Raw genomic sequence first — 25,365 nt, 5'->3', positions numbered from 1 at the left:
GAGATGTTTTTTCCATCTGTTGGGTCCTATTCCCCACTTGGCTCTCTGACACCACCCCTGGGTGGGGAGGGGGTTTGGGCTCTTCATTGTAGTCCAGGGAGGGTGGAAGTCTAGGGCTCTACTTGGTCTTTGTTGATGAGGGTGGGATGAGGGTGAGACCAGAGTTTTTGATGCTGTTTGACCATAGTGGAGTGGTTATGTATGAAAGTTTTATCTTTCTAGGCTACCTTTTTCCTGGTCCTTTGACTAGTGAGAGACAACTTTTCTTGGGGCTTCTGTGTTTGTGCCTGTTGGCATTTCTGAGTTGCCAGCTTCTCCAGCACCCAACCTGTCGTATATGAGGCAAAAAGAAAACCTAGGAGATTCATTGTCCTGTTTTTCCTGGGGCCCCAAGGTCTCTAGCCAGTCTGCCTTCTTCTCTTCACTGTTTTTTCAGGGGGGTTCTTTTCATATTTGTTTGTTTAATATAATATCTAGGGGTTTTAGCTATACTCAGTGAGAGGAATAGGGAAAAATAAGCCTATTCCATCTTTTCCAGAAATGGAAGTCTGAAATGAGTTTTTAAACTCCAGCGTGGTGGATAATTTAGAGTAATGCTCTTTGGGAAGAGGGCCTGATCCTAGAGGCTCCTGAAGGGGGTGGGAGAAATGCCCCATGAGGTGAAGGCAGTAGGAACCACCTAGGCAGACTGCCCACTGGGGGAACCCCCCGGTCTTCAACCCCATGATGGCCCTGCTGAGAGGCCCGGAAGCTGAGCAGACCTGGCTGACACAGATCAGCCGACATTTTCACCAGCCCCAATCAACCATCTGTGCTTGCTTTTTAAAGTTACTGTGAGCATCTCTGTCACATCCAGGCCCTTGTTTATCCACCAGAATTGCTTGAACTGCTCCTTTTATTAAATTTGATTCCTCTAAATAACTGGCTAATGGTTCTCAGTAAGAAAAACCGGTCTGTCTCCTGCTTGTCTGAATGAAACAGATGAGCAGCTGGAGAATTTCTGCTTGGATCCCGGCGGTACCCACCTCTCAGGCCTGGTCAAACCTGTGCAAACCCTCAGGCCTTGTCATAGAGAAGGTGCTGTCCAGGGGAAGAGGTAAAGGGGCTGGAGCTGGCCTGCAGGCTGTCCCAGAGGACAGGGGCATACAGACATCTATGGGGAGGACAGTTGCAATGCAGTGTGTTAAATGCTGAGATGCAGGAAGCACAACAGCAGATGGAGGAGAAGTCCCTGATCCAAACTAGGGTGTCTGGGAGGGCTTCCTGGAGGAGGCGTCCTATTGAGTGCAGATTGATTATCCCTCTTCCTGGCTGAAATCCTTCAGCAGCTTCCCACTGCTGCCAGCACAGACCAAAGCATTTACTGCATCCACAGGGCCTCCCAGCCCCATCACAGGCCCCATCCTGGTGCTCCTTTTCCCCAGCCCCATAGACCATCTGTTGTGCTCCTGTCCAGCCTTAAGGCCTCCTCAAGTGTCATCTCCTCTGCATGGAATGCGTGTTGTTCCTCTCCAGGGCTTCAGAGGTGCTCTTGTTTCCCATTGTAGTGGATTGAATTATGTCCCCCCAAAACTCCCTGAAGCTTGAATTATGTCCCCCAAGTTTTATGTATTAGAAACTTAGCCCCACTGTGACTCTTAAGAGGGTGGGAAATCCTATCATGGTAATAGAAAGGTGGAGGCTTGAAGAAGTGATTGGATTGTAAGACTGTGCAGTAGTGAATGGATTAAAAATGGTGGTGAGGAGTGTGATTCTGAGGGCTTTAAAAGTAGAGGACAGGGGCTGACCCCGTGGCTCACTCAGGAGAGTGCGGCGCTGAGAGCGCAGCGGTGCTGGGAGCACAGAGGCTGCGGGTTCGGATCCTATATAGGGATGGCTGGTGCACTCACTGGCTGAGCACAGTGCGGATGACACCAAGCCAAGGGTTGCGATTTCCCTTACCGGTCACAAAAAAAAAAAAAAAAAAAAAAAAAAAAGGAGAGGACAGTCTGTCTCTCCTGCTCTCTCTGCTTCCACCATCTTGCAATGTGAGACCCCTGAATCACTGTCTCCACCACCAGATGGGTTTTAGACTTCCCAGCCTCAGAAACTGTAAGCAATAAATTTTGTTTTTCTTTATAAATCATCCAGTTCTGGGTATTTTGTTATAAGCAACAAAAACAGATTAATACAGCCATGTACTGTCACCTCTTTTGGCGGGGGACCCAGTCTCGCTGGCTACCACCCCAACACCTGCGCAGTGACTGGCACAAAGTGGAACCGCATGCAGGAATTAATCTGGTTGGGATGGGAGGGGTGGCATTCTGAGAAGAGAGGACAGCCTCTGCTGAGGCACGGGGTTTGGGGACGTGGGAGAGGTGAGCATGATGGTCAGCAGGGGCCTGCCAAGAAGGAGGGCTTGGGGCATGTGGAGGAAGTCGGGCCTTATCCTGCAGGATTTTAAATATGCTAGGAGAGAGAGTGCCCTGCTGTGTGGCCCAGGCAGGCTGGAGGTAGGGAGACTTCCTAGGAGAAAGCAACTGGATAGTCCAGGCAAGAAAAGGCTGGCTGGATTTGCCCAGGGCCACGCCAGTGGGTCTGTGCTAGCTTCTGAGGCCCCAAAGCTCCCCCACACCCATTGCCCTGGGAAGCAGAAGTGGCCTGAGGTCAGATATGTGGCTGGGCAGTCAATGTCTGTCACACCTGTGGCCAGCCCTTGCTTGGCCCCACTGGAAGACAGTGCTGGACAGGGCAGGTCCAGGGCTGTGTGCCCTTGGCAGCTAAGCAGACCCAGGGGAGGTTGTGGAGACACTCAGAGAGGGTTTCTGAGCTGGCCCTGGGGGAGTGGAAAACGGAGAGCCTCACATGCTGCCGATGAGCCCTCGTCATTTAGAGACTTGGATAGCGAATCTCCACCCTCCATACTGGTGTGAGACTTCCTTGAGCCCAGACTGGCCCAGGTTCAAGCCGCAGATCTCTCATATTCAGGCACGTAAGCCTGAAGAGATCACATCACCTCCTAGGACTTCCCCCTGAAATGAGGGTTATCGTTCCCAAGAGAGGCCCCAACCCTGACCCTGGCTCTAGGGCCCCACATATACACACATATTCAAATGTAAAGATCTTTTTTCTTTTTGATCTTGTCAGCAAACTTCTTTGAATGTTCAGGAACTGGGTCAGCACACAGGTAGAAGGGAGAGGGAGTCGTGTGTGCACTGGGCCCCTGCAGCTGAGAGCGAGGGCTGTGTTTGTTGGGGCAGAGGAAACCACAGCCTGGAGGCTGCCCTGGGAACTGGAGAGGCAGGAAGTGAATGCTTTTATTTCAATTACCCACAGACCAGATTTCCAGGTAACTGCATTTCCTCCCTACACTCGGTGATCTCCTTTGGGGAGGTATGACTTGGCACTGCCCAGAGTCTAGGGAGAAGCCAGGGGTTGGGTAGGAGACCCCACTGGGAAGTCTGACTGGGTCAGGCCCCATTCCGCAGTCCTGGGGGCTCTGATGGTTCCAGGTGGCCCAGGCCAGGCCTAGATTCATCCTGCTGTGCCTATAAAACTCTGCCACCATTGGGGGAAGTCAGCGGGGCTGAGCCTCCCCCTCTGGAAGGAGAACCCTGGGGAGTGGAGTACAGGGCCCTGAAGGGGGGAGGTGGGCTGGGCCACATGCTGGTTTTATAGTGTAAGTGTTGCTGGATTTATAGTGTAAATGTTTGGACATGTGGCCTGTCCTGGACTCTGCAGATGTCAGGAGCTGCCTTAAAAAAGATAACTATGGTGGAAATGCCCAGCACAGACCCTGGGACACAGCAGGGCTCAGGGGGTGGCCTCTCCTGGTAAACAGGGGCAGTGGCTCTGCGTGGCCTCCCCAGGCTGGCCAGGGGGCTCCGGCGTTGACCATGTGCTGCTGCTTCCTCTGCAGTGCCATGCCACCTTCCCCGTGGGCCAGGCCAGCTGCCAACCCGCAGCCCTGCTCCCAGGGCATGTGCTCCCCTTGGCCAGGTCCCCCCGGACTCGGCAGTGAGGCTTCCCAGAGGCTGAAGAGCAGGGGATGAATATTGCATGAATGGTAATAACCCCGCCACTTAGCGGTACACAGCGCTTTCCTCTCCACGGTACTTTACCGTCATTAGTTAGTTATCTGCGCTGCTTCCAGCCTCCCTGCTCTCCTGGCAAAGGCAGGCCCAGAGATTCGCTCTTGAAAACAGTCCTGCTCTGGTCTGCAGCACCAGCGTGGAGTGGTCAGGCCCTCTCCTGCTGGAATCATGCAGGCTTCGGGAGGCCTCGGCTTGGCCACTTCTCCGAACAGAGACTTGTGCCCTTGCTCGCGGGGGAGGGCCCCCCTTATGATCTGAGCCCCTCCGAGAGCCGCCTCCTGCGTGCTCTGTTCCCTGCTTCTCCTGTGGTCCCTGGGAAGGTGGAGAACACCCGTTGCAGCAGGTGGTGTGCCGAGCCACTCTGCACACTCACCTTCAGGGGGCTGCCCGGCCACACTGCATGACCAGCACCATTGCAGAGGGGTCCACCAAGCTTGTGGCCTTGTCCTGTCTGGCCAAGGCCACCAGCCCAGCAATGGGTGGCAGAATGGGGACTCATATCTCCGTGTTCCAAACATCCTTCCTTCCCGCCCACCATAGGGTCTGAGGGAGGTTTCAGGTCCCCACAAAGAGGTCTGAAGATGGAGCAAGCCCACCCCACAGTGAGTGTGGGCTGGCAGGTGTTCAGCTGTGGGTGCTCTCATCTGGCTCTCTCTGGACATCACTGTCCACCCCACAAGGACAACCCCAAGCTCCTCTCCTTCCTGTACCCCCATCTCCTTTGACGCTTCAGCAGCTTTGCCAGGCGTGGCTTAGTGTTCCCACATGTCACCACCTTCTGGTCAGAGTGGACCTGGGATACCCCGGGAGGCCCTGCCCCTTTGGAAGAGCTCCCAGCACCCAGAGCGCCCCCGCCAGGCTCTACCTCACGCTGAGCCGTTCCTGACTCCAGCCCCTCCATTAGCCTGAAAAGATATTGATCAGTTTGGCTTTTGCGAGCTGAGTGTTTTAATCCCAGTGTGTGAATCTTTAAGAATTAATTAGCAAAGATTGCTCAGGAAAAACAAAGTGGGCACAAGCTGGATGCCGTCTGGTCACCGTGCTGTTGTTTTCCTCCTCGTCCCGGTGCTATTTCTGGAAGCTGGAGGCTGTCCCTGTGCGTCCCTGCCTCGGCCGGCCTCTCCGTCTTCCCGGTGGCCTAGCGTGGCCTACTGCTTCCAGTTCTGCCCAGGACAGTGGTGTCCTGGCTGGCTGTGCCCTCACTGACTCTGGAGAGCGTGGAGAGCCTCAGCTTACCCAGGCCCAAGGTGGCGTGGGGCGGGGGGAGAGTGCAGAGGCCTTGGAGTGGGCAAAGTGTGAGCAGGGCCACCTGCCACCCCCGTGGAGCAGTGTGGCCGGTTTGGCTACAGTCCCTTGAGGCCAGCCATGGGACTCTCCCCTCTGCTTGTCCAGGACCTGTATCTGCCCACAGTGTCCCGGGCTGCTCCACCCTCTCCAAGCCGGCTTCTTCATAACCAAGCCCGCTGCAAGCCTCCTGGCCTTTGCCGGCGCCTCTTCCTCTGCCCGGACACCTTCCCAGCCGGACCCCGTTCCCACCCCTCCCACCCAGCTCATCTTGTCCCCACTAGCTCCTAGTAGTCCTCTCGTTTTTAACTTAGATTATGACCTCTCCAGGGCAGCTTCTCTGACACCCTCGGCTGTGTTAGAACCCCCCTTGGTCCTCCTGGCTGGCTAGTCACTGTGAGCTGCCGTGCGTCCACAGGATGTCCTGGGTGTGGAAGTCTTCACTCGCTGCCCACTTCCCGGGCACTAGAGCAGGAGCCACTAGGTGTGCAGAGCACGTGGGCTGCTCTGACTCCACATGTGTTCTCTTTCTGTGGATGGGGGTCCAGGAAAACCAACGAGGTACCAAAGGCCCCACCGTCCCCTGAGCCCTCCCTGCTCTGTGCTCCGTTCTTCCGTGGTTTGCTCTGGCTCAGACCCATGAGGCTCTGCCACGTGGGCTTGGGTTCTGCCCCAAGTCTCGGTCTTTTCACAGAAAGAAAGGAGCACAGATAGCCATGGAAGGGGGTGATAAACGTCCTGTTTACCTGAAGGTTGGCAGCTAGAGTCAAGCTCTTGCAAGAAGGTGACCAAGGAGGAGCAATTTCAGCTGGTTTCTGGGCTTGTGATGGGGAGTCTGAGGTTTCTGCAAGTTGTGGCCATGCCAAAGAAGCTCTAGGCTCCAGCAGAAGCCTAGCGGGCACTGGGAACAGGAGGACCAACCGAGGCCAGCTCCTCTGTCCCCCGATGCTCTGCTGGAGAGCGCCACTGCCTTTGCGGTAGACACACTTCATTTCCAGCTTTCAACTGCCCGTGGAGGGCTGGAAGGGCGAGGGCCAGTGCCCTGTTTTTCTGAACTCTGAGGATGGGAAGGGCAGCCGGCACCCCCACCCCCAGACCAGCTGCATTACAACAGTGTGACCTCCAAGGTCAGCCCACCTTGCAGGGAGGCTCAGGACACATGGGCAGAAAGGAAGGCTGTCTCTGCTGAGTCCTTTCTAGACATCAGGGTCTTGCACCCCCATTTGCAGGTGAGGAAGGCAGGATCTGGGATCACACAGTGCTGTGAAGCATGGCTGGACCATCGGCTGACTCTGCAGGTCCAAGTTCTTTCTTGAGCCCCTCTCGCACACTGCTGGGAAGGTGGAGGCTTTCACAGCGGCAGCAGCCACATCTCGTGCTCGGACTCCCGGAGTCATGCGTGCAGTGCTGGCACGCACTTTGTTTCTCTGTGGCTGACCTTTACTGACTCCGGAAACCCCACATCGCTCAGTACCAGAAACTTGACCTTACCACTTTAAACCACTTCTGGTTTAGTGCTCAGTAGCATTGGGGTAACCACTCAGTCAGTTCAGGATTCTCTCTTCCCATCTTTTCCTGCATCTCCCAGGAGAAGAATCCAGGTTCCAAGGGGTCTCATACCATCCTGGTGCTGGGGAGAAACAGCTCACCCTGGGTGTCCTTCGTGCCACAGAGCAACATGCAGACCCTTCAAACAGCACAGGGGAGAGGTATGGCGAGGTGGCAGGGGTGACCCTGGACCAACGGAGAGCAAGGGAGACTTCCAGAGGAGGTGGCTTTTATGCTAAGGCTTAAGGATAAGTAGGAACTTTCCACGGGGACAAGGGAAAGGAATTGTATCAAAGAGAGCAGCAGACACAGAGGCCCAGCAGTGCCCAGGGCCGCCCCGCTGCAGGTCCTACTCAGCTTTATTCAGGGCTGGGCTCTGTCACTTCTTGTTCACAGCCAGTATTCTCCGCTCCCACCTCTGCCTCACCCACCTGATTTCCAGTGATTCTCTATCAGGACCTGCATCAGATTCTCCAGATTGCAGATGACAGTTACTTAGCTCAGATAAGATTAAGAAAAATAAGGCATTTCCTCACTGAGGGGACTGAAAAGTCCAGGGGGAGGGGAGAGGTGCTTCAGGCATGGCTGGATCCAGGGGCTCAAACACCATTTCTAGGATGACCCTCTTAAGTGGGAACTTCAGCCTTAGCAGGTTCCCTCTACCCAGTGGGCAGCTTCAGGCCTCCCTTGGTCCCACAGTGCTTGATTCCAGAATATACTCCTGTTTCTCAGTGTTTTCCCCAAAGCCCCAGAGTTGAGACTTACTGGCTGAATTAGATCACTCGCTCCACCTCTCGAACAATCACTACTGATGGGAAGAAGAAATATGTTAACTGATCAGCATGGTTCACACGCCCATCCTGGAGCCAGCCCTGTAGGAGTCACATGGAGGTGGCTCCCCAGAGGAAAACCAGGGTGCTGCTAGGAGAAGAGGGGTCAGGGTGTGGGGAGGGGTCAGGCTACACAACACGCGCCTACCACAAGTTCCTGGTTCCCCTCCAGCTTGTAGAGACAGGTTTGCTGGAAGGTGCTGAGCAACACCTGTGACACTCTGACCTATTCTTTAGTGGAAATCTAGTCTACCCTGTTGCCCTGTGAGCTCCTTCATGGGGAACATGGGTCTTTGGTTGCTCTTAGATCTCCCCTGGGCACCAAGGTCCTCCAGACCACCCTGCAGGTCCTTCATTTATATGCGTGGACTCTCATAGGAGATGATGGATGCCCCCTCTAGACACTTCAAACCACTTCCTCTAGCCGAGAATGTGGGAATTCATGAGGTCTAAAGTTAGGAGCCATTCTGCAATATTTAAGTTCCAAGATGCATGTGGCCAGCATCAATTGGCAAACACTTAGGGCAGCCTCTCCCTATTTTTAGTTCAGATACTTATAGAATGACATCTGAGTGCATGCACACCCACTGGCCCACAACTGGGAATTGCACAGCCTGATTCTGCCCAAATAAGGATGGCAAAGAGTGTCAGTCCCCTGTTGAGGGTGGGCCCAACAGATGGCCAGCCCAGAGAAGTCTGGATGCCAGGGATGGGCTCTCAGCGGTCAGATTCCAACCAAGATGGGGCAAGGCCATGCTGCGCCTTCACTCACTCTGCTTGCTTGGAGGAGTCCTGCCATCTTCCTCTGAAGGCAGCATGTGGCTGCCCACTCGCATTGCTGGGGACCACAAGGCCTCAGGGCCATTTACTCTTGCAGGAAGCTCTGCGCTGTGGGGAAGCCACTTACAGAGCAGGCCTGAGGTGGGAGGGGGTCTGAGAGGGGGCTGGAACCCACCAATTTGGTAGGGAGGGGCAGAGTATCAGGTCTAAACGGGGCATCAAGGAGAAAGCAGGGTCTCTAGAATCAAGAGCCCACAGAGCGCCTTTGTGTATGGTGGAAAGAACTCCTGTGCTCAGGGTCCGGCCGACCACACGTGGAGTCTGTGCACGGGAGGCTGTGGAACCCACAATCTCGGCAGCCCGTCTGGAGGCAGCCCCTGCTCTCTGCTCTAGGCAGCGGCCAGGGCCATGCTCAGGCTTCAGGCTCTTTGTACCCAGACAGTGTGGATAGTCAAGGGAAGGGGCTCACAGGGCTGGTGATGGCAGTTGGATGGGGTCGAGCCAGACTTGGCCAGTGCTGTGCCTCCTACTGCCTCAGAGAATCTGCTCTTCAGAGGCTGCCTGCATTCACCCCTTCCACCCCCAGAGAGACCAGCTTTTGTACAGCTGGCCCCTGCTCAGCCCCCTTGGTCTGAGAGCCCATCCTCCTTTGAGTGCCAAGCTCCCTCCTCCTTTTTGCCTGAAGGCCCAGAGGATTCCAGCAGAGAAAGTGCAGCATGGCTCCTGCTGGCCTGCGTGGCTTCTTCCCGGGGTGTCTTGCAGATCTGAACACGGTGCGGAGTGTTCTGGACCCTCTGGCTGTGCTGGCAGGTGAGCCCTGCTAGGGCATCCATCCTCCAGCTACTTTGCAGAGCCAGGGGAGATCAGCGCAGGGGGCTGGCAGGGGTCTAGGGTGCAGGAGGGACTCCCCCAGCTTGTGACCCGGGCAGGAGTCGGAGGTGGCGTGTTCAGGGTGAATCCTCACCCAGGGGCTCGTTAGCGCACAGGGTCGGAGCTGGAGTACGGGGAGGGCTGCAGGGAGGACTTCCCTCCCTGAGGAGGGGCAAGGCTGCCGCCGAGTGGCCATGGGGCTGGCTAGCAGGGATTACTGGGACGTCGCCTGTTTGAGCACACAGCACAGCTTGGTCCACGGCCCGCGTTTGTCTCCCTGCAGCTGGCCCCACGGAGGGCGTTCCCTCGGTCCCTAACTCAGACCCGAGGGAGCAGAGCTGACGGCCCAGAGCTCCCAGATGGGGCTAGGGATTAGGGAAGCTTCACGGCTCGGAAGGGACACATATGGAGCTCAGAGGGCGGTGTCTCAGGGGCCTGCCCCTGTCGGGGGGAGCTGAGCCCCAGCCGTGGGTGCCTGACACAGGGAGGGGCAGAAAGAGCCGAGTGCTGGGACAGCACGTTTGCTGGGCGAGGCTGATGAGGAGGGGAGCTGGGCAGCCTGTGAGGACAGGGTGGCTGCTGTCGGGACAGGGCCGGGCTGGGCTTTCTGATACTAGGGGCTTTTGCCCCTTTCTTTTTCCTCCTCACACCGGTGGTATGAGCTGCTAAGGCAGAGCCTCTGTGTGCGTCCTTGTGTGTATGTCTACGTGTGCTTCTCTCTTGCGTCTCTGACTGCTTGTCTCTCTCCCTCTTTCTAATCTTTGTCCTTTCTTCTTTCTCTGTTCAAGTTTCTCCTCAGGCTGGTATAAAGTTTTGTGCTGTATGCTCCACGTGGTGGGCAATGGTCACTAAGGGTGACAAGGGCAATGATCACCCCTGAGGTGCAACTGGGAAAGATGTTAGCGTGTGAGGGACAGGGATGAGTTGTCTCTTAAGGACCTGGTCCAACTGGCTGATGCCCTGGCCTCCCCCATCCCCCTGCCTCTGTCCAGTCAAGGCAGAGAGAGGCCAGAGGTGTCAGGAGACGGTGCGGTCCAAGGTGAGGTTGTAGCACATGCGGCTCTGAGTTTAGGGCGTCAGGCTTTGCCCTGTCTCTGCAACAGTTTGCAACCTAGCTGCAGCAGCAGGATTAATTAAAGAAAGCATGAGAGACCATATGATGAAGCTCACTGGGGCTGCAGAGGTCTGACAAGATCAGGATCATATTGTGAGCGGTGGTGTCTGTGTGTGTGTGGATGTGCCCTACCAGGGGGCTTTCTGCAGGAAAGAGAGAAGTCATCAAATTTCCAAAAGAACCTGAGATTAGAGCAAGATTGTGAAGTTTTGCTTCAGAATCCCCAAGCTTTATCTGTTTACTGAGTTAGGCTGTCAGAAAAATCCTGTGCTCTGTTAGGGTGATCCTCTCCCTGGCACACACAGAACAAAGCTGTCCTCTGTGGAGCTGCAGCCAGCACGTTACCCAGGCATTGTTAAGGTGGCCAGCAGACACGGTTGCGTGGAGGACGTCTTTGCTGCTTTGGCGAGCAGGGTCCCCCACTATCATAAAACCTCTGGGAGGTCAGGACTCGGAGGTGGACTCCTCCTGGAGCTGAGCGGAGAAAGAGCTGGTCTTTCCCAACGAAGAGAAACAGGTTGTGGGACTTTCTCCTTCTGCCTTTGCCTGGAAGTTTGAGCATGAGGATCAGGGCTGGGTCTCCCCGTTGAGCCACCCCCAGCCCGAGCCTGTACAGCCCTTGGTCTGGGTATTTTTATACTCCTTAGCTTCCTCGGATTCATGTTTGTAGGGCTTTGGGGCCCTTGGTGCAGGTGGCTGGGCTCAAGCTCTGGCCTTGCCATGTCCCACTTCTCTTGGGCTTGGGCACTTTACCAGATTCCTGATGCCTCTAGTTCCTCATTCCTTAAAAGGTGATGATAACAGTGCCTGTCTCTCAGAGTCCCTGCTGTGAACATTAAGTATATTAATGCCAGGTCTGCACCCAATGTCAGTACCAAAGTAAGTGGCCCATTAGTGTATGCCTTCCTCTCCAAGGCCCACAGCTCGGTTGTAGCTCTTCTGGGCTCATCTGTGGGACCACGGGCCCTGTTTGTGAGTGGTCTCTCCTGTGTGAAGGTTCAAGCCCTGGCTAGAAGTGCAAGGCACCCCCACAGCATGCTCGATTACTGTCATTCATTCAGCAGATGCTTATTAATACCTCCTATGCGCCTGGCACTGCCCCAAACCTTGGACACCATGCTGTACAGCTCCATGGGGAGACCAGCAAGAAGATGCATTCAGTGGGCTAATAACTGAGAAGCTCTGTGCCAGGTGCACAGAAGGCGATGTGAATGTTGTTAAATAAGCATCAGGGTGGTCAGTTAGGATGGGTAAGCGCAGTGGCCATGGGGCGCACAGGAGGGGCAGCTAACCCAGGTGCAGGGGTCAGGGAGGAAGTGACACGGAACCGAGAGCAGGTACAGGAGGAGAAGAGAGGAGATGGGGCCAGGCAGAGGGAGCAGCCCAGAGGCAGGAGGGGCCCTCCTGGGTGGGGAGCTAGAAGCAGGGCCGGCCACCTGGACCAGGAGGGCTGTGGAGCAGGCTAGGGCCAGAGTGTGGGTCTTGGAGACCATGTGAAGAGCTGGCTTAACTGAACTTGATGACACCACGTTCCTGGTCCGGGTTTTGAGGAGGGCCCTAACATCCCTGCAAGGCTTCAAGACATGGTGTGGCAACCAAGAGCCCACTTCTGTGCTCCTGAGGTTGGCCCAGACCTGTGGGGGTGAGTGGCTGGGGACACGGGTTTGGCCTGTGACCCCAACCTGATCACAGCCCGCCCTGTTCTAACCAGGCTCTGCGCTTTCTTTTTGTGCAGATGTTGGAGGAGCTCAATTGTTGGCAACAGGCAAGTCTCCTGAGACTGAAATCGGTAGGTGGCTGCCCAGCTTATCCTATGAGCAGGGTTGTGGGGCAGGAAGGAGGCCCACGCTCACCTGCAGGCCCACCTGCATGGCTAAAAAAGCTTTATCCTGGGGGCAAGGGCCTGCATTACAACCTGTCCTCAAAGGGGACGTGAGATACCAGGGCCACTTCTGTCTGCTCTCAGTGCCAGAGGAGCAGCTCCAGTGCCCTCAGTGCCCTGCACTGCAGCTGGGAGTCCCCAGCAACAGGCTCTGCCATGCTCCCGGGCCCTCTCACGTGCATACCCTCCACCCACGCAGCCCCCAGTTCCTCCCCAGCTCAGGGCTCACCTCACCAGCAAGGTGCAAACTGTGGGTCACCTCCTCAGAGAAAGCTCCTGACTCCTATGACTCCCACACCAGCCCAGCCTTATGTGACAGCAGAGTGAGCTCTTTGCCTGTCTTCCCCAGCTGACTGCAGACTCCTAAACATGGGGTCTTATTCACCTGCATTCAGCCTCGGCACAGAGTAGGTGACTAACACGTTCTTAGTAAATGAATCAATGAATCGATGAGGGGACACATGCAGAAGGGCTGCTGGGACCAGTGACATGAGCCACCTGCCTCCTGGGGATGGAGGGGGCAGGTCCCATCAGGGCCGAGCTTGTACGACCTTCAAAAGGTGGAATGATTTCCACAGCTGAAGGGACCAAGACAGCATTGCAGGAAGAGGGGATGGGGCGCAGGTGAAGGGCTGGGAGCGAATGGGCTCCTGGGAGAGTGGAAAATACGCTGGCTTCAGCGATGCAAGCATGGAACTTTCAGGTCCACGTGCATGACTTTGGACTCCATCCAGAATGTAGGGGGAGCTGTAGAAGACCTTGGCGGGTGGGGATAGAAGCCCTTGTTCAGTCCCTCCCTGTGCTTCAGATTTCAAGTATGCCATCATTGGAACTGCGGTGGGTGTCGCCATATCAGCTGGCTTCCTGGCCCTGAAGATCTGCATGATCAGGAGGAACCTGTTTGATAACGACTCTTCAGACCTGAGAAACACACCCCCGGGCCTCAGTGGTAAGACACCTGGATGCTCAGGCCTGGCTCTGTCCTGCCTGAGGAAGGACAGTGCCCCAGGCAGCTGCCCAGCAAGAGGTGGGGGCAGCTCCACAACCCAGGCTAGAAAGGAAAACAGCCGGCACAGATCCCAACAGGCTGCCAGCTGAAAAGACATGCAGCGACCTCTAGCATCTCTGTCTCTGTCTCTCTGTCTCTGTTGTGTCTCTGTCTCTGCTTTTTTGTCTTTCTCTATATATTTCTCTGTGTCTCTTTCTCCATCTTAGTTACTCTGTCTCTCTCTCTCTGTCTCTTTCTCCATCTGTCTCTTTCCCTCTGTCTCTGTCTCTGTTTCTCTCTCTGTCTCTATCTGTCTCTTTTCCTCTCTTTGTCTTTCCTTCTCTCTCTGTCTCTCTCTCTGTACTTTCCCCTTCAGTTGCTCTTGCTGTTCCTGAGAAAGGTGGGATAAGGAGCTGACCTTGGTTTCCAAATGGTATGATCAGATAAAATCAATCCAAGAGGCAACGCAGCAGGGGTGGGTGATGGGAGGTGCTGCTGGTGCTGCTAATGTGGGCCAAGTTGCTTTTTTCTTTTATAAATCACACAAGTCTCACTCAGGGCAGTGCTGAGTGGACCCTCACAATCCAGGCAGAGCTGGGCTTGTGTGAACCAAAGCATGGCTCTTGAATCCCATGGCACCTGCAGGGAAAGACCTCCAGAGCAGACGCTGAGCAGTTTGCAAGTTTCAACAGTGAAATGCAACTTTGATCTGTCTCCTCCCTCTCTTGAGGAGTCTCCACCAAAAACGTGGGATTAAACTGCTGAATGCAGTGAGAGTGTCGTCCTCTGTGTGGTGTTTCTGGGATGAGGAGGAGGGAGCCTCACTGTGTTTCTGGCATGTGTGATTGTGATCTATGAAGCTATACAGAAGGGGTGGCCTGGAGAAGAGGCACAGCACTTGGGGTTTAATTGGTCACAGGAGTTTGCTGATCCTCGATTTCACAGCCCTACAGAAGAGGGGGAAAGCAGCCTCTCCACCACAGAGTAGTAGGCCTGGATCTCTTGAAGACCTCAGTGAATGAGAGAGGGCCTGGGAGCTGCACCTGGAAGGGGCATGGAGGGAGACAGGGAGGGCTCTAGGGGTGGCTCAGTCCCACCTATGTGCCCAGCTAAAGGGGTACAGGGACAGGATCTGAATAGAGAAGCTCCAACAGCACCAAAGCTGGGGGCAGAGCATCAGCCAAAGACCACTTCCCAGCAAGCACCCCTGACCCAGGGAGCTTCTCAGCACTGCCCGAGCCTGGTTGGTTTTGACCCCTTCCTGCTTGTCAGCTGGGGCACTGGGCGAACTGCACCATGGGCACAGGGTCTTCCTGCTAATGCCCTGCTTTCTCTGTGTAGACACCGTCCTGCTGAAGAAGAGAGCCCCAAGGTAAGGCTGCTGCCAATGCGGTGGGTGAAGGGTATGTTCTCCCTTCTGTCGTAGCCATTCCACTCCCTTGCCTGTCATCCCAGTCCTTCTTTGCATTCTGGCACACTTTCTAGAGGACTAGAATGCATGCTCCAGCCCCCTCCTCTCACTCTCCCCTCCTTAGACCAGCATGCAGGTGTCATGAGAATGGGGGCTACAGGGCACAGTAGCCAGGGAGCTCAGGCTTGCCTCTGCACATGCTGAGTTAGATTCTGCCCCACCCTCCCACTCAGAACTCTCCAGTGTATCCCCCTGCACTCAGAATGAGGTCCCCAGCCCCTGCCATGACCTCCTTGGAAGGCCACACATGGTCTGCACAGGTTACCTAGCTTCTGTGCTGGTATCCAGCCACGCTGCTCTTCTGCATATGCCCATGTCCTCCATGGACAGTCCTGCCCCAGAGCCTTTGCACTTGCTGTTTTGTGTCATGCATAATGCTTGTCACCCAGGTAGCTGCAAGCCTCACCCCTCGTTTCCTTCACATTTCTGCTTTAATGGCACCTTTTCATTTCGGATGGTCTGTTTAACACAGAACCTCACCCTCTGACCCCAGCCATCACTCTCTTTCCCTTTTCTGGCTTTATTTACTTATAGTTCTTTCCACTAGTTGACATTACATGACATATTAATCTGTCTTTTTTGATGGCTTTCTCCCTAAAATGTAAACTCCTTAGCAGTGAAGTCTTCCTTTTCATACCTGTAGTCCCAACACTCAGCACAGCACCTAGAACAGAGTGGGCACTCATGTATGTGTTAAATAAATGAATGAATGTATGGGCATGAGGCCATGGAGTAGGTGTGGGGGGTTAAGAAGAGAGAAGTAGGACAAGCTTCCTCAGTCTACAGAAGAGACTGGCAGGTCGCAGGTGATGGATGCCCAGGAGGGGGAGGGTGTAACGGGAATGCTATGATGAGGCTTAGCATGTGTTGCCTTGTGTCCTGGGGTGCAGAGAGGTGCATGGCTAGGTGGGAAGCAGCATGTCTAGAGGGGCAGGTGAACCATGGTCTGCATGTGGAAGGATGTGGAGAAGCTCACACAGGCAGAAGGAACCCTGGTACGAACAGGGGTGCACAGGCAATTGTGGAAAACATTTGGCCAGCAAGCTTCAGACAACGAGCATGCGTGTGGCAGGAGCAAATGCTTCCTTCATGGGCAGGTGTGGAGAGAAGCACAGCAATGCTCCCTCCACATCCAAACTGCCTGCACGCATTGAGGGGCACTTTGAGTTAAGGCGCTTTGCTGTGGAAACTCCAGTGTCCCTGGAAACCTTAAAACTTGATGCAGACCTTGCTTTAGGGACATCTTAGTCATGGAATTCACACAGAATGAAATTTCACAAAGCCCGATTCTTAATGTTGGGGTGTGTGTGTGTGCATGTGTGTTTGTGTGTGCATGTGTGTGTTGTGGTACATGTGAGTGCATGTGACAATTCCTAATGAATGACTGTGACACACACACATGTGTGTGGGAACTTAATGTTGGGGTGTGTGTGTGTGCATGTGTGTTTGTGTGTGCATGTGTGTGTTGTGGTGCATGTGAGTGCATGTGACAATTCCTAATGAATGACTGTGACACACACACATGTGTGTGGGAAGATGCTGCTGTGAGCAATACAACGCAAACCAATTTAAAAGCATCATTGATGGGCCGGCCCGGTGGCGCACTCGGTAGAGTGTGGCACTTGGGAGCGAAGCGGCGCTCCCGCCGAGGTTTCGGATCCCATATGGAGACCGGTTCCCGCTCACTGGCTGAGCGCGGGGTGGGCGCGACACCGAGGGTTGCAATCGCGTTACCGGTCATGAAAAAAGACGAAAAGGGGAAAAAAAGCATCACTGAACAGTCACTATGTTTTTTATGTCCCTATGCACGATCATGTAAGATGAGTGTCCTTAGTGTGCTTCGAAGTCCTGGGTTAGGGCCGGCCCGGTGGCGCACTGGAGAGTGTGCTGCTTGGGAGCACGGCGGCGCTCCCACCGAGGGTTCGGATCCCACATATAGACCGGTTCCCACTCACTGGCTGAGCGAGGTGCGGGCACAACACCGAGGGTTGCGATCCCGTTGCCGGTCCCCGGTACAGGCGCGACACTGAGGGTTGCGATCCCATTACCGGTCAGTAAAAAAGACAGAAAGGAAAAAAAAAAAAAGTCCTGGGTTATTTTGAGGCTTCAGGGCTATAGGAGGCATTTTCTATAAGCCAAGCAAGGTGGCTGCACTAGCACAATAACCGTTTTGAAGTTGAAGTACAGGAAAAGGGACATGGAGGAGTGCAGGAGGAAGGCAGGTGGGCGGAGGAAGGGAGGGAAAAAATGAAGGGCAGGGGAGAGGTGGGTGGCTGGGCGGTGATGGCTGGGCAAGGAGTTTATACCCCTGAGATGCAGTCCCCTCACAATATGCAGGGAGCTGTGCTTAGCAGCTACCGTGCTAGAGCTCCTCTGCAAACGGGTGGGAAGCACAATCCAAGTTTCCGAAACTAACACTAGATGGAGTCAGGCTGAATCATGAGGAGGTTAGACCCAAAAGAAAGAGCTAAGGACAAGCAAGCCATTCTCCTGTGTCAAAACTTTCTAAGTGCTTTCCGTCATCCAAGACTTAGTTAATGAGCATCCTGTTATCTTGTTTTGCAGGCTAGACCTCAATTCCTCCAAAAGGTGAGTTGCAAGAGTTGGTGATGGCTGGGCAAGGAGTTTATACCCCTGAGATGCAGTCCCCTCACAATATGCAGGGAGCTGTGCTTAGCAGCTACCGTCCTAGAGCTCCTCTGCAAACGGGTGGGAAGCACAATCCAAGTTTCCGAAACTAACACTAGATGGAGTCAGGCTGAATCATGAGGAGGTTAGACCCAAAAGAAAGAGCTAAGGACAAGCAAGCCATTCTCCTGTGTCAAAACTTTCTAAGTGCTTTCCGTCATCCAAGACTTAGTTAATGAGCATCCTGTTATCTTGTTTTGCAGGCTAGACCTCAATTCCTCCAAAAGGTGAGTTGCAAGAGTGATCACCTGTACTGAATAAGGAGGGAAGACAGTCATTTCCCTGCAGTGGCTGGGGGTGCTTCTGCACACCTTCCCGGCCCCACGATGCAGGACAGGCCGAGGGTTGCTAGATGTTGGCCAGAAGTCTTGTGCCAGGACGATACCAGCAATCAGCATCACTTTGGGACTTTGGGGAAAGCTCCAGTAACAGTGGTACTTTAGCAAGATTTAATGAAGCTATAGGGCATTTGCCCATGTAGAGCTGAGAAAACTGGGTCTTAACAGCAGGATAGTTAACATTTTTTTTTTTTTCATTTACCAAGACCTTCTCTTTGTGACCAATCTAGCCATTAGCCAATTTAGTTCTTTTGATGGAAAAAAAAAATTCCAAAACCTCTCTGTGTCATTGCACTATCGGTTTGTCTGAGTGTTTGCTTCTCGGCTCTGCTTTCAGGTCTAAGTGTGGACACAGCCTGTGTGTGCAGGGCGTGGTCTGCAGTGGGGAACGGGACCTCACACCCCACCCCACCCCCAGACCGAATGAGTCCTGCTCCTAGGAAAGAAGGCATTTCCACCGGCTTCATCCAAATTCTTCTTCCACAATCCACATTCCCTAGCCCCACTGTCCCTCACCTCACACAGGCCTGGGCTGGTCTCTTGTCTTCTCTCCCACCCTCCTTCCTTTTGAAAAATCTTCAAATCCACAGAAAAGTTGAAAGAACAGTGCAGTCAAAATAACACCAGGGGGCTGGCCCGTTAGTTAGCTCAGTTTGTTAGAGCACGGTTTTATCACACCAAGGTCAAGGGTTCAGATCCCTGCATGGGCCAGCTACCAAAAAACAACAAAACAAACAACAAAAAAAATACATACGCCCTTCATCTAGATTCACTAACGCTGGGCCTCATTAGCTTTATCTCTGTAGGTACAACCTTTTTATGGCGGGTTCAGATCCCTGCATGGGCCAGCTACCAAAAAACAACAAAACAAACAACAAAAAAAATACATACGCCCTTCGTCTAGATTCACTAACGCTGGGCCTCATTAGCTTTATCTCTGTAGGTACAACCTTTTTATGGCTGATCCACTTAGAAATTAGTGTGGATATCATGGTATTTCACCCATAAATACACCACCATTATATCTCATAACCACAATGCAATGACCACGCCTGAAAAAAATAATGCTAATTCAATAATATCATCTGTTATACAGTCCATATTCAAATTTCTCTGTTTCAAAATTATCTTTCTTCCAATCCAGGATCTATTGTATTTGATTTTGTCTCTTTTTATTCTCTTTCAGTATGACACACGCCTCTGCCTTTTTCCCCATGGCTTTGTCATTTTTGACATACCTAAGTCAGTTGTCTTATATAATGTCCCATTTTATGGATTTGTCTGATGCTTTCCTCCTGAGCAGATTCAGACTGAAATTCTTTTGTCATGACATATCTATTATTGTGCTGTCTCAGGAGGACTTGATGCCAGGCCTTGTCACTGTGGTGACGCTTTGTTTGATTGCTTGGTAAAGGAAGCGAAGGCTAGAACTCTGCCTCGTAGAGAGTAAAACTTTACCCTTTGTAATTAGTAAATAATCTTGGGGGTGGTACTTTGAGACCATGCGAACATCCTGATCCCCAACAACTCCTCACCCAGTGATTTTACTCCTATTCGTGATCCATGCTCGGATCCGTTCCTGCTGTGGGTGGTGACATCATACTGTGTCCGGTTCCAGCATTCCTTCTGTATGTCATAGCTGACATTCTTCTGGGGACAAGGGCTTTTTGCTTTCCCCTTTGTTCTCCTACTTGTTGAGCATTATTGCTATGGCCTCCAATGCATTTTAACTCACTACCATCATGATTCTTTCTGATGTTCAAATTATCCCAAATTTGGCCATTGCAAGTCACTTCTTGGTGGCTCCTGTGCCCTTTTGACAGGACCCAGTATGTTCTTGAGAACTTGCTAGACTTCTGATGCAACACAGTGTCTCAGGCTCACCTTGAACTGCCCCAACCTGGAATCACCTGTTTTTCTTTTTCTTTTTTTACTGCTGAATTATTTTTAGAAACCCGCTCTGGGCACAACGTGCACTCATGGCTCCTGAGGTGTCACTGCTTCTAGGCCCTTTCAATGGATGGCATCAGGAATGTAATGCATTTAATTTATGAACTCAGGACCGTAAAGTTCTTCCTAAGCTTTCCCCATTCCATTTTCCATCTTGCCTCCTCCGAAGTGAAAACCCTCTTCTCAACCGTATAAATATTTGTACTCATTTGCTCTATCCTGTGCAACACACAAAATACTTCCAGAAATCACAGCCCTGCACAGCTACAAACCTGCGTGGTGAACTTGAACATTTCTTCACAGTGCTTTTTGCACTTTGGTTTAGCCTCCCACGTGTGTACAGAGCATTGCATTCAAACCGAAGTAATTACTTTCTGTTATGCTGTCGATTGGATATAAAGTCAGAAATGCTTGTTTTAGTGTATATCCTATTTTATTGTTCTCTTTTAAAAAATCCTTTTAATTCAATTTTATTTTTTGAATATGTAAAACATGTACATGGTTCAAAGGTAAAACGGTGTGAGCAGATAAACTCAGAGAAGTCTCGCTGCTGTAACTGTCCACTCTGCCCTGTCCCCACCCACTACTTTGAAGTTACTATTTTTAATGGTTCCTGGTTTATCCTTTCTGTGTTACTTTTACAAAAATATATTTAATTAAAATTATTTTTACATATATACAACTTTTTACAAGATTAAAAAATATTTTTATATATTGTGTATATATGTGCTTATATATTTTTTCGAGTACTTGTATAGTTTCATTTTTTTTACTTAGACATCTGGTCCATTTGGCATTTATTCTGGTGTGTGGTATGAGCTATAGATCCAATTTCCTTTTTTTCCCAAATGGCAATACAATTATTTCAATACTATTTTTAAAAACTGCCCTATTTCCCCAGTGTTTCATTTGCCACCTTAATAACGTTTTAAATTTCCATATGTACTAGGACTATTCCTAGACTTTATATTATTCTCCAATGGTACTTGTGATTATGCATGTGCTGGTACCACACTCTTTTTGACAGAAGCTTCAGTGTGTCCTCTGCCATCTGGCAGGGCTGGTCTCCCTTCCCCCTCCCCCATTGTGCCTCCTTTTCAGGGGTGAATTCTTGCTATTCTAGTCCAGCTATTCTTGCATATTTATTGTTCCGTATGAACTATAGAATCAACTTCAGAATCTTTCTAAGGAAACAAACATCTTGGTATTTTTATTGGAGTTGCATTATATTTATATATTAAATTGAAGAGAATTGATTTCTTTGCAATGTTAAAAGTAGTCCTCCGTGCACAAGAGATATTTTTTACAAGTCTGTTTTTGTGTGTTTTAGGAGAGTTTTCAGATTTTACTCTTATGGGGTTCCACATTTCCTATTATGTTTATTACCAAGTATTTTATATTTTTGTTGCTTTTTAAATGGAGTTTCCCATTGTGTTACCTACCTGGTCATTGATTGCATACTGACTTTTTTTTTTTTTTTTTTGGATGTTAACCATATAGTCACTGCCTTGTCAAATGCTTTTATTATTTGTGTTTGTTTTCTTTTTGCTACTGTTGAGTTTTCATGATGTTATGTCATCTGCTAAAATGTAGATCTTCTTTCTCAGTTCTTATGCCTCTAATTGTTTTCTCCTCTCTGATTGCATTGGCTGAATCCACCAATGTTAAATAATAGTAGAAACAGTGCACATACTTGCCTCGTGCCTGATCTTGGTGGGAAATCTGATAGTGTTTTCTATTAAGTAAGAAGCTGGATTACGGGCTAAAACACACATATTTCATCATGTTAAGGAGGCATCCATCATTTCAATTTTATTGAATTTTTTAAATAAAAAAATGGGTGTTGGATTTTGTCAAAAGTCTTTCCAGCATTAGCAGGCATTGACTCATCTTCAACAGATGTATCCTGGGGCTGTCCTAGGCAAACTAGAGTATATAGGTGTACATAAGTTTTATGTATTTATTTTTCCTTCTCTCCTTGTTGGTCTATATAATTTTTGGAGGATGTGGTGAAAAATTTAGGTTTACCAGTGACTGTAATCAAAGTCTCTTGCTCTTTCTCCTTATACCATCCCACGGTGTCATGCAGACTAATTCACCTACTAGTGCAGCCAGATGCCATCCCAGCCTCTGCCCAGCTTACCTTGTCCTGTAGGTGTGCCTGGCTCTCTTGCAGCTAGTGATACACCCATCCACAGGGGTATCGATGCCTGTCAAAGAACAACTTCATTCATGAGGTTGCTCAACAGGTGCCACTTCCTCCACTCGGGCTGCCAGGGATGGGAAGAGGCTGCTCTCCGGCGCTGCCTGTCCACTCTGGGCATCAGTATCCCAGGTGCAAATATGGCCAGGTCCAGCAACTTTAGTTCCCCTCTGTAACAACACTTGAAGGGGCCTTTTAATGCAAGGCTTGCTAAAGACAATAGGAGGGACAAACTCTCTGCTCAGTGCTGGGCCTCTAGACCAGCCGATTTAAACTCTATGCTCCTCTGGACCCAGTATCCTTTAAAGGAGAAGCACAAACACCTGGTGGCATCAGAGGGCCTCACTGGATTCCCTTCTCTACATCTCTCTGTACTTCCCCTCCTGAGGCCTTGCTTGTTTCCAGTGTCTTGCTTGTCTTCAGTGTCGGCTCCACTGCCATCAAGCTCTGTAACCCTGACCTTGACCTGTGTCCTTGGTCCTCAAACGTCAGGTAGGTAGGTATGAGTTGTCCATTTTATGGCCTGGGATTTGGCTTTTCCCAGTGAAGCTTCTCTCTGCTCTGTCTTTCTGCTGTGGCTGCCCCTTCTTCCATGGAGAGATGCAGTTGGATGTCAAGAGATTGTGACTGAAAGTGCACAATGGAATGGCATAAACAGGTGCCCACATTCCATGTCAGCATAAACACACCACTCTACTAGAGCTGTAGACAGCGTTCATGTGAAACCACAGTGCTGCTGTGAATTTGCTCTCCATGCATGGAGGGTTGGCAAGGCCCTCAGCCGAGGGTGGCCACCAGCTTTCAGCCCGAGCTCTGTTGCATAAAGGTCTGGCTTGGTTATCTCATCTTTTCTTGTGTTCTTTTTCTTATACGTCATGCTGCCCTTCCCTCCCATCAAAGCTGGTCCACTAAGTAAGGAAGAGTCTTACCCTCCATAGCAACTTGCAATTCAGACCTGACAGCGTCATTTTCCAGTTACATTCCTATAGGTCTATCTACCTTATTCCTTGTAGCATCTGCCTACATCTGTACAAACTCTACAGCCACAGAAAGTGACACTTTCCCCCAAATATGCCTAGTAATCTTGGAGAATAGCTTCTTTTTTTTATCATCAAATTGGATGAGGTTTTGTGCCTCAGGTTTGGTAGGCAGAAAACAACCTCCAGGTTGCACTCTTCCCTTGACCTAGAAGCCACTGGTCTTCAGGTCCCTCTCTACATTGCACAGGGAAATGCCCTAGCTGGCTGGGATTCGCTGGTGCACACGTTCATACCTGCTTAATTGTGTGTGTCAAGTCAGCACATGCAGTGATTAGTCACAATATAGTCACTCTGGCAATAAGTCTTCTAGATGGTTCCCTTCCTTTCCAGAGATGCACAAGTGATTGAACTGTGAATGGCCACATCAGGAGGGGTTCAGCCATCTGGACAACTGCCCACGGTTGTAGTCTCAGGATGCCTTGAATTTGAAGGCCCAAGGCTGCTGCATGGACTCAATATGGGAGGCAAATTACAAAGGGAATAGAATTGTCAGTGCCTCTGTCCTGAAGGAAAATACTGCTCCTCTTCTGCAAGAAACTGGCTGTGTAGAGGGAGACATGAGCACGTTAGCCAGCAGCGGCAAGAGAGGGAAGCCACTAAGTCCGTGCTACTTGTCTGGTGCCCAGGGTCCATGTCAGTGGAACCTTCCCATAGCAAATGGCTCACGGAAGTAGAAAGCAAACCCAAGACACAGCTTCCTTGGACTACCATCTTATCAACCATTAAGCAGCGCCTTCTAGAACTGTTGACCTCACCTTCTTGGTTGTCAGGAGAATCTCATATTAAAGACAGACCCTGTGAAATTCAGGGTCCCTGAAGCATGGAGACCATGGGGCAGTCTCCAGTCCTTTTGTGAAAGATTGGGGACTGGGCCTGCAGCTCTGCAGATCTTCAAATAACGGAGCCAACAAAGGATTAACTGAGAAAGCAGATGCTGTGCCTTGTAGAGAGCTATACAAATGTGAGCTATTATTGTTATATAACTATTTCGGGGTTATTATTACAATGTGCATGACTTATGCACAGAAGACACGACTGGCAGAGGCTTAGGAAACCCATGTCATTCTATTATTGTCATTAATCTGGGGTTCTGTGGCACAGGCCCCATGAACATTTCTCTGCCCTATAATATTAACCCAACTGGTCTGGGGCTGCATTGCAGAATACTCTTTGCCTTTCCATTCATCAGTCATCGGGGTGGTTGTGAGGAGTAGGTCTCCTGGGATTGGGTTGCCTTTCTAATGTGTGATGAAAGATGAGCTATATTTTAAAATAAAGTGTTGTGTTATAATAATTTGCCTGGATTCCCAGGGCGTCTTTTATCTGACTTGATACCAACGTTATTCATTAGCAGCATTTGTTAACTGATAACCTAAAGCTGTAATGTGATCCTCATAAGCAATTTTCTGTGTGTAAGATAGAATAAACCATCTTGTACAGGATCTGTTAATTGATTTGTTTCTTTTAGCAGCATCTTAATTAAGACATCTAGTTTGTGAATGGCAGAAACACTTGTGAACGGAAAGTGAGTGCTTCTGGACTCTCTGTCATTGCTCATGTTCTATAAACACAACAGAACTGTGGGGTCCCAGCATCACCACTGGACTCATTTTTGTTTAAACTGCACACAAGGTTCCCTGAAGATTAGCATCCTCTCCTCGGGTATAAAGGCTGACATCACCAAGGCAGAATGGGCTGGGGGCCCTTGGCAGTGGGGTCTCCCTGGCTTACACCCCAAACCCAAGCTCAGCAGCTTCCTTCTGGAAGTCCTTCCAGTTCTATTGGAAGCTCTCTGAACCCCCTCTGAACAGCCCCTCTCCACATGAGCTGCTTCTGGGGATGGGGGCTCCAGTGGTCAGTAGCTCCTGAAAGTATCTGGAAGCAGTCACAGCAGGCCATTGTACCCGTTGGTGCAGTGTCGAGTCAGGGCCATTCCCATGTGGTTGCCTTACCCTCTGGCTCGGGAGCATACTAGCAGAGGCCATGGGCAGGAATAAACCCTGCCCTTCCAGCCCAGTGGGCTCCAGGGCCCCCAAACACATGCAGTGCCCCCCAGCAGCTCACTGCAGCGTGAAGAGCACCACACCCAAGGGCAAAGGGATGGACACTTCTCCAACACTGGCAGGGAGAGCCATCCGTACCTGGGTGGAGAGGCTGCAGATGGCAGCAGCCAGCAGGGGTCTGAGGGTGTAGCTGCAGTTTGGGGCCTTCAGGATGCATGCATGGAGGAGGTGAGAAGGGAGAGTGTTAGCTGGCAAAGGTCAATAAATTAAAAATCATCTAAAGATGTGTCAATCTATTTATCT

The 25,365-nt window shown here is 51.3% G+C and overlaps 1 protein-coding gene across 1 annotated transcript; it reads left to right on the top strand.

Moving 5' to 3' along the window:
• Positions 1–9,231: 9,231 nt before the first annotated feature.
• On the top strand, positions 9,232–24,374 carry LOC103593112 (chromosome unknown open reading frame, human C10orf128). The gene is made up of 6 exons (XM_008576043.1): positions 9,232–9,325; positions 12,235–12,288; positions 13,190–13,330; positions 14,711–14,741; positions 17,732–17,755; positions 23,390–24,374. The coding sequence occupies exons 1-6, from the start codon at positions 9,232–9,234 to the stop codon at positions 23,412–23,414; spliced, it is 369 nt and encodes a 122-aa protein (XP_008574265.1). The 3' UTR covers positions 23,415–24,374.
• Positions 24,375–25,365: the final 991 nt, after the last annotated feature.

This window comes from Galeopterus variegatus, unplaced genomic scaffold (assembly GCF_000696425.1).
Source record: "Galeopterus variegatus unplaced genomic scaffold, G_variegatus-3.0.2 Scaffold1276, whole genome shotgun sequence".
Taxonomy (NCBI): Eukaryota; Metazoa; Chordata; class Mammalia; order Dermoptera; family Cynocephalidae; genus Galeopterus; species Galeopterus variegatus.
This window is presented reverse-complemented; position numbering and strand designations above follow the sequence as displayed.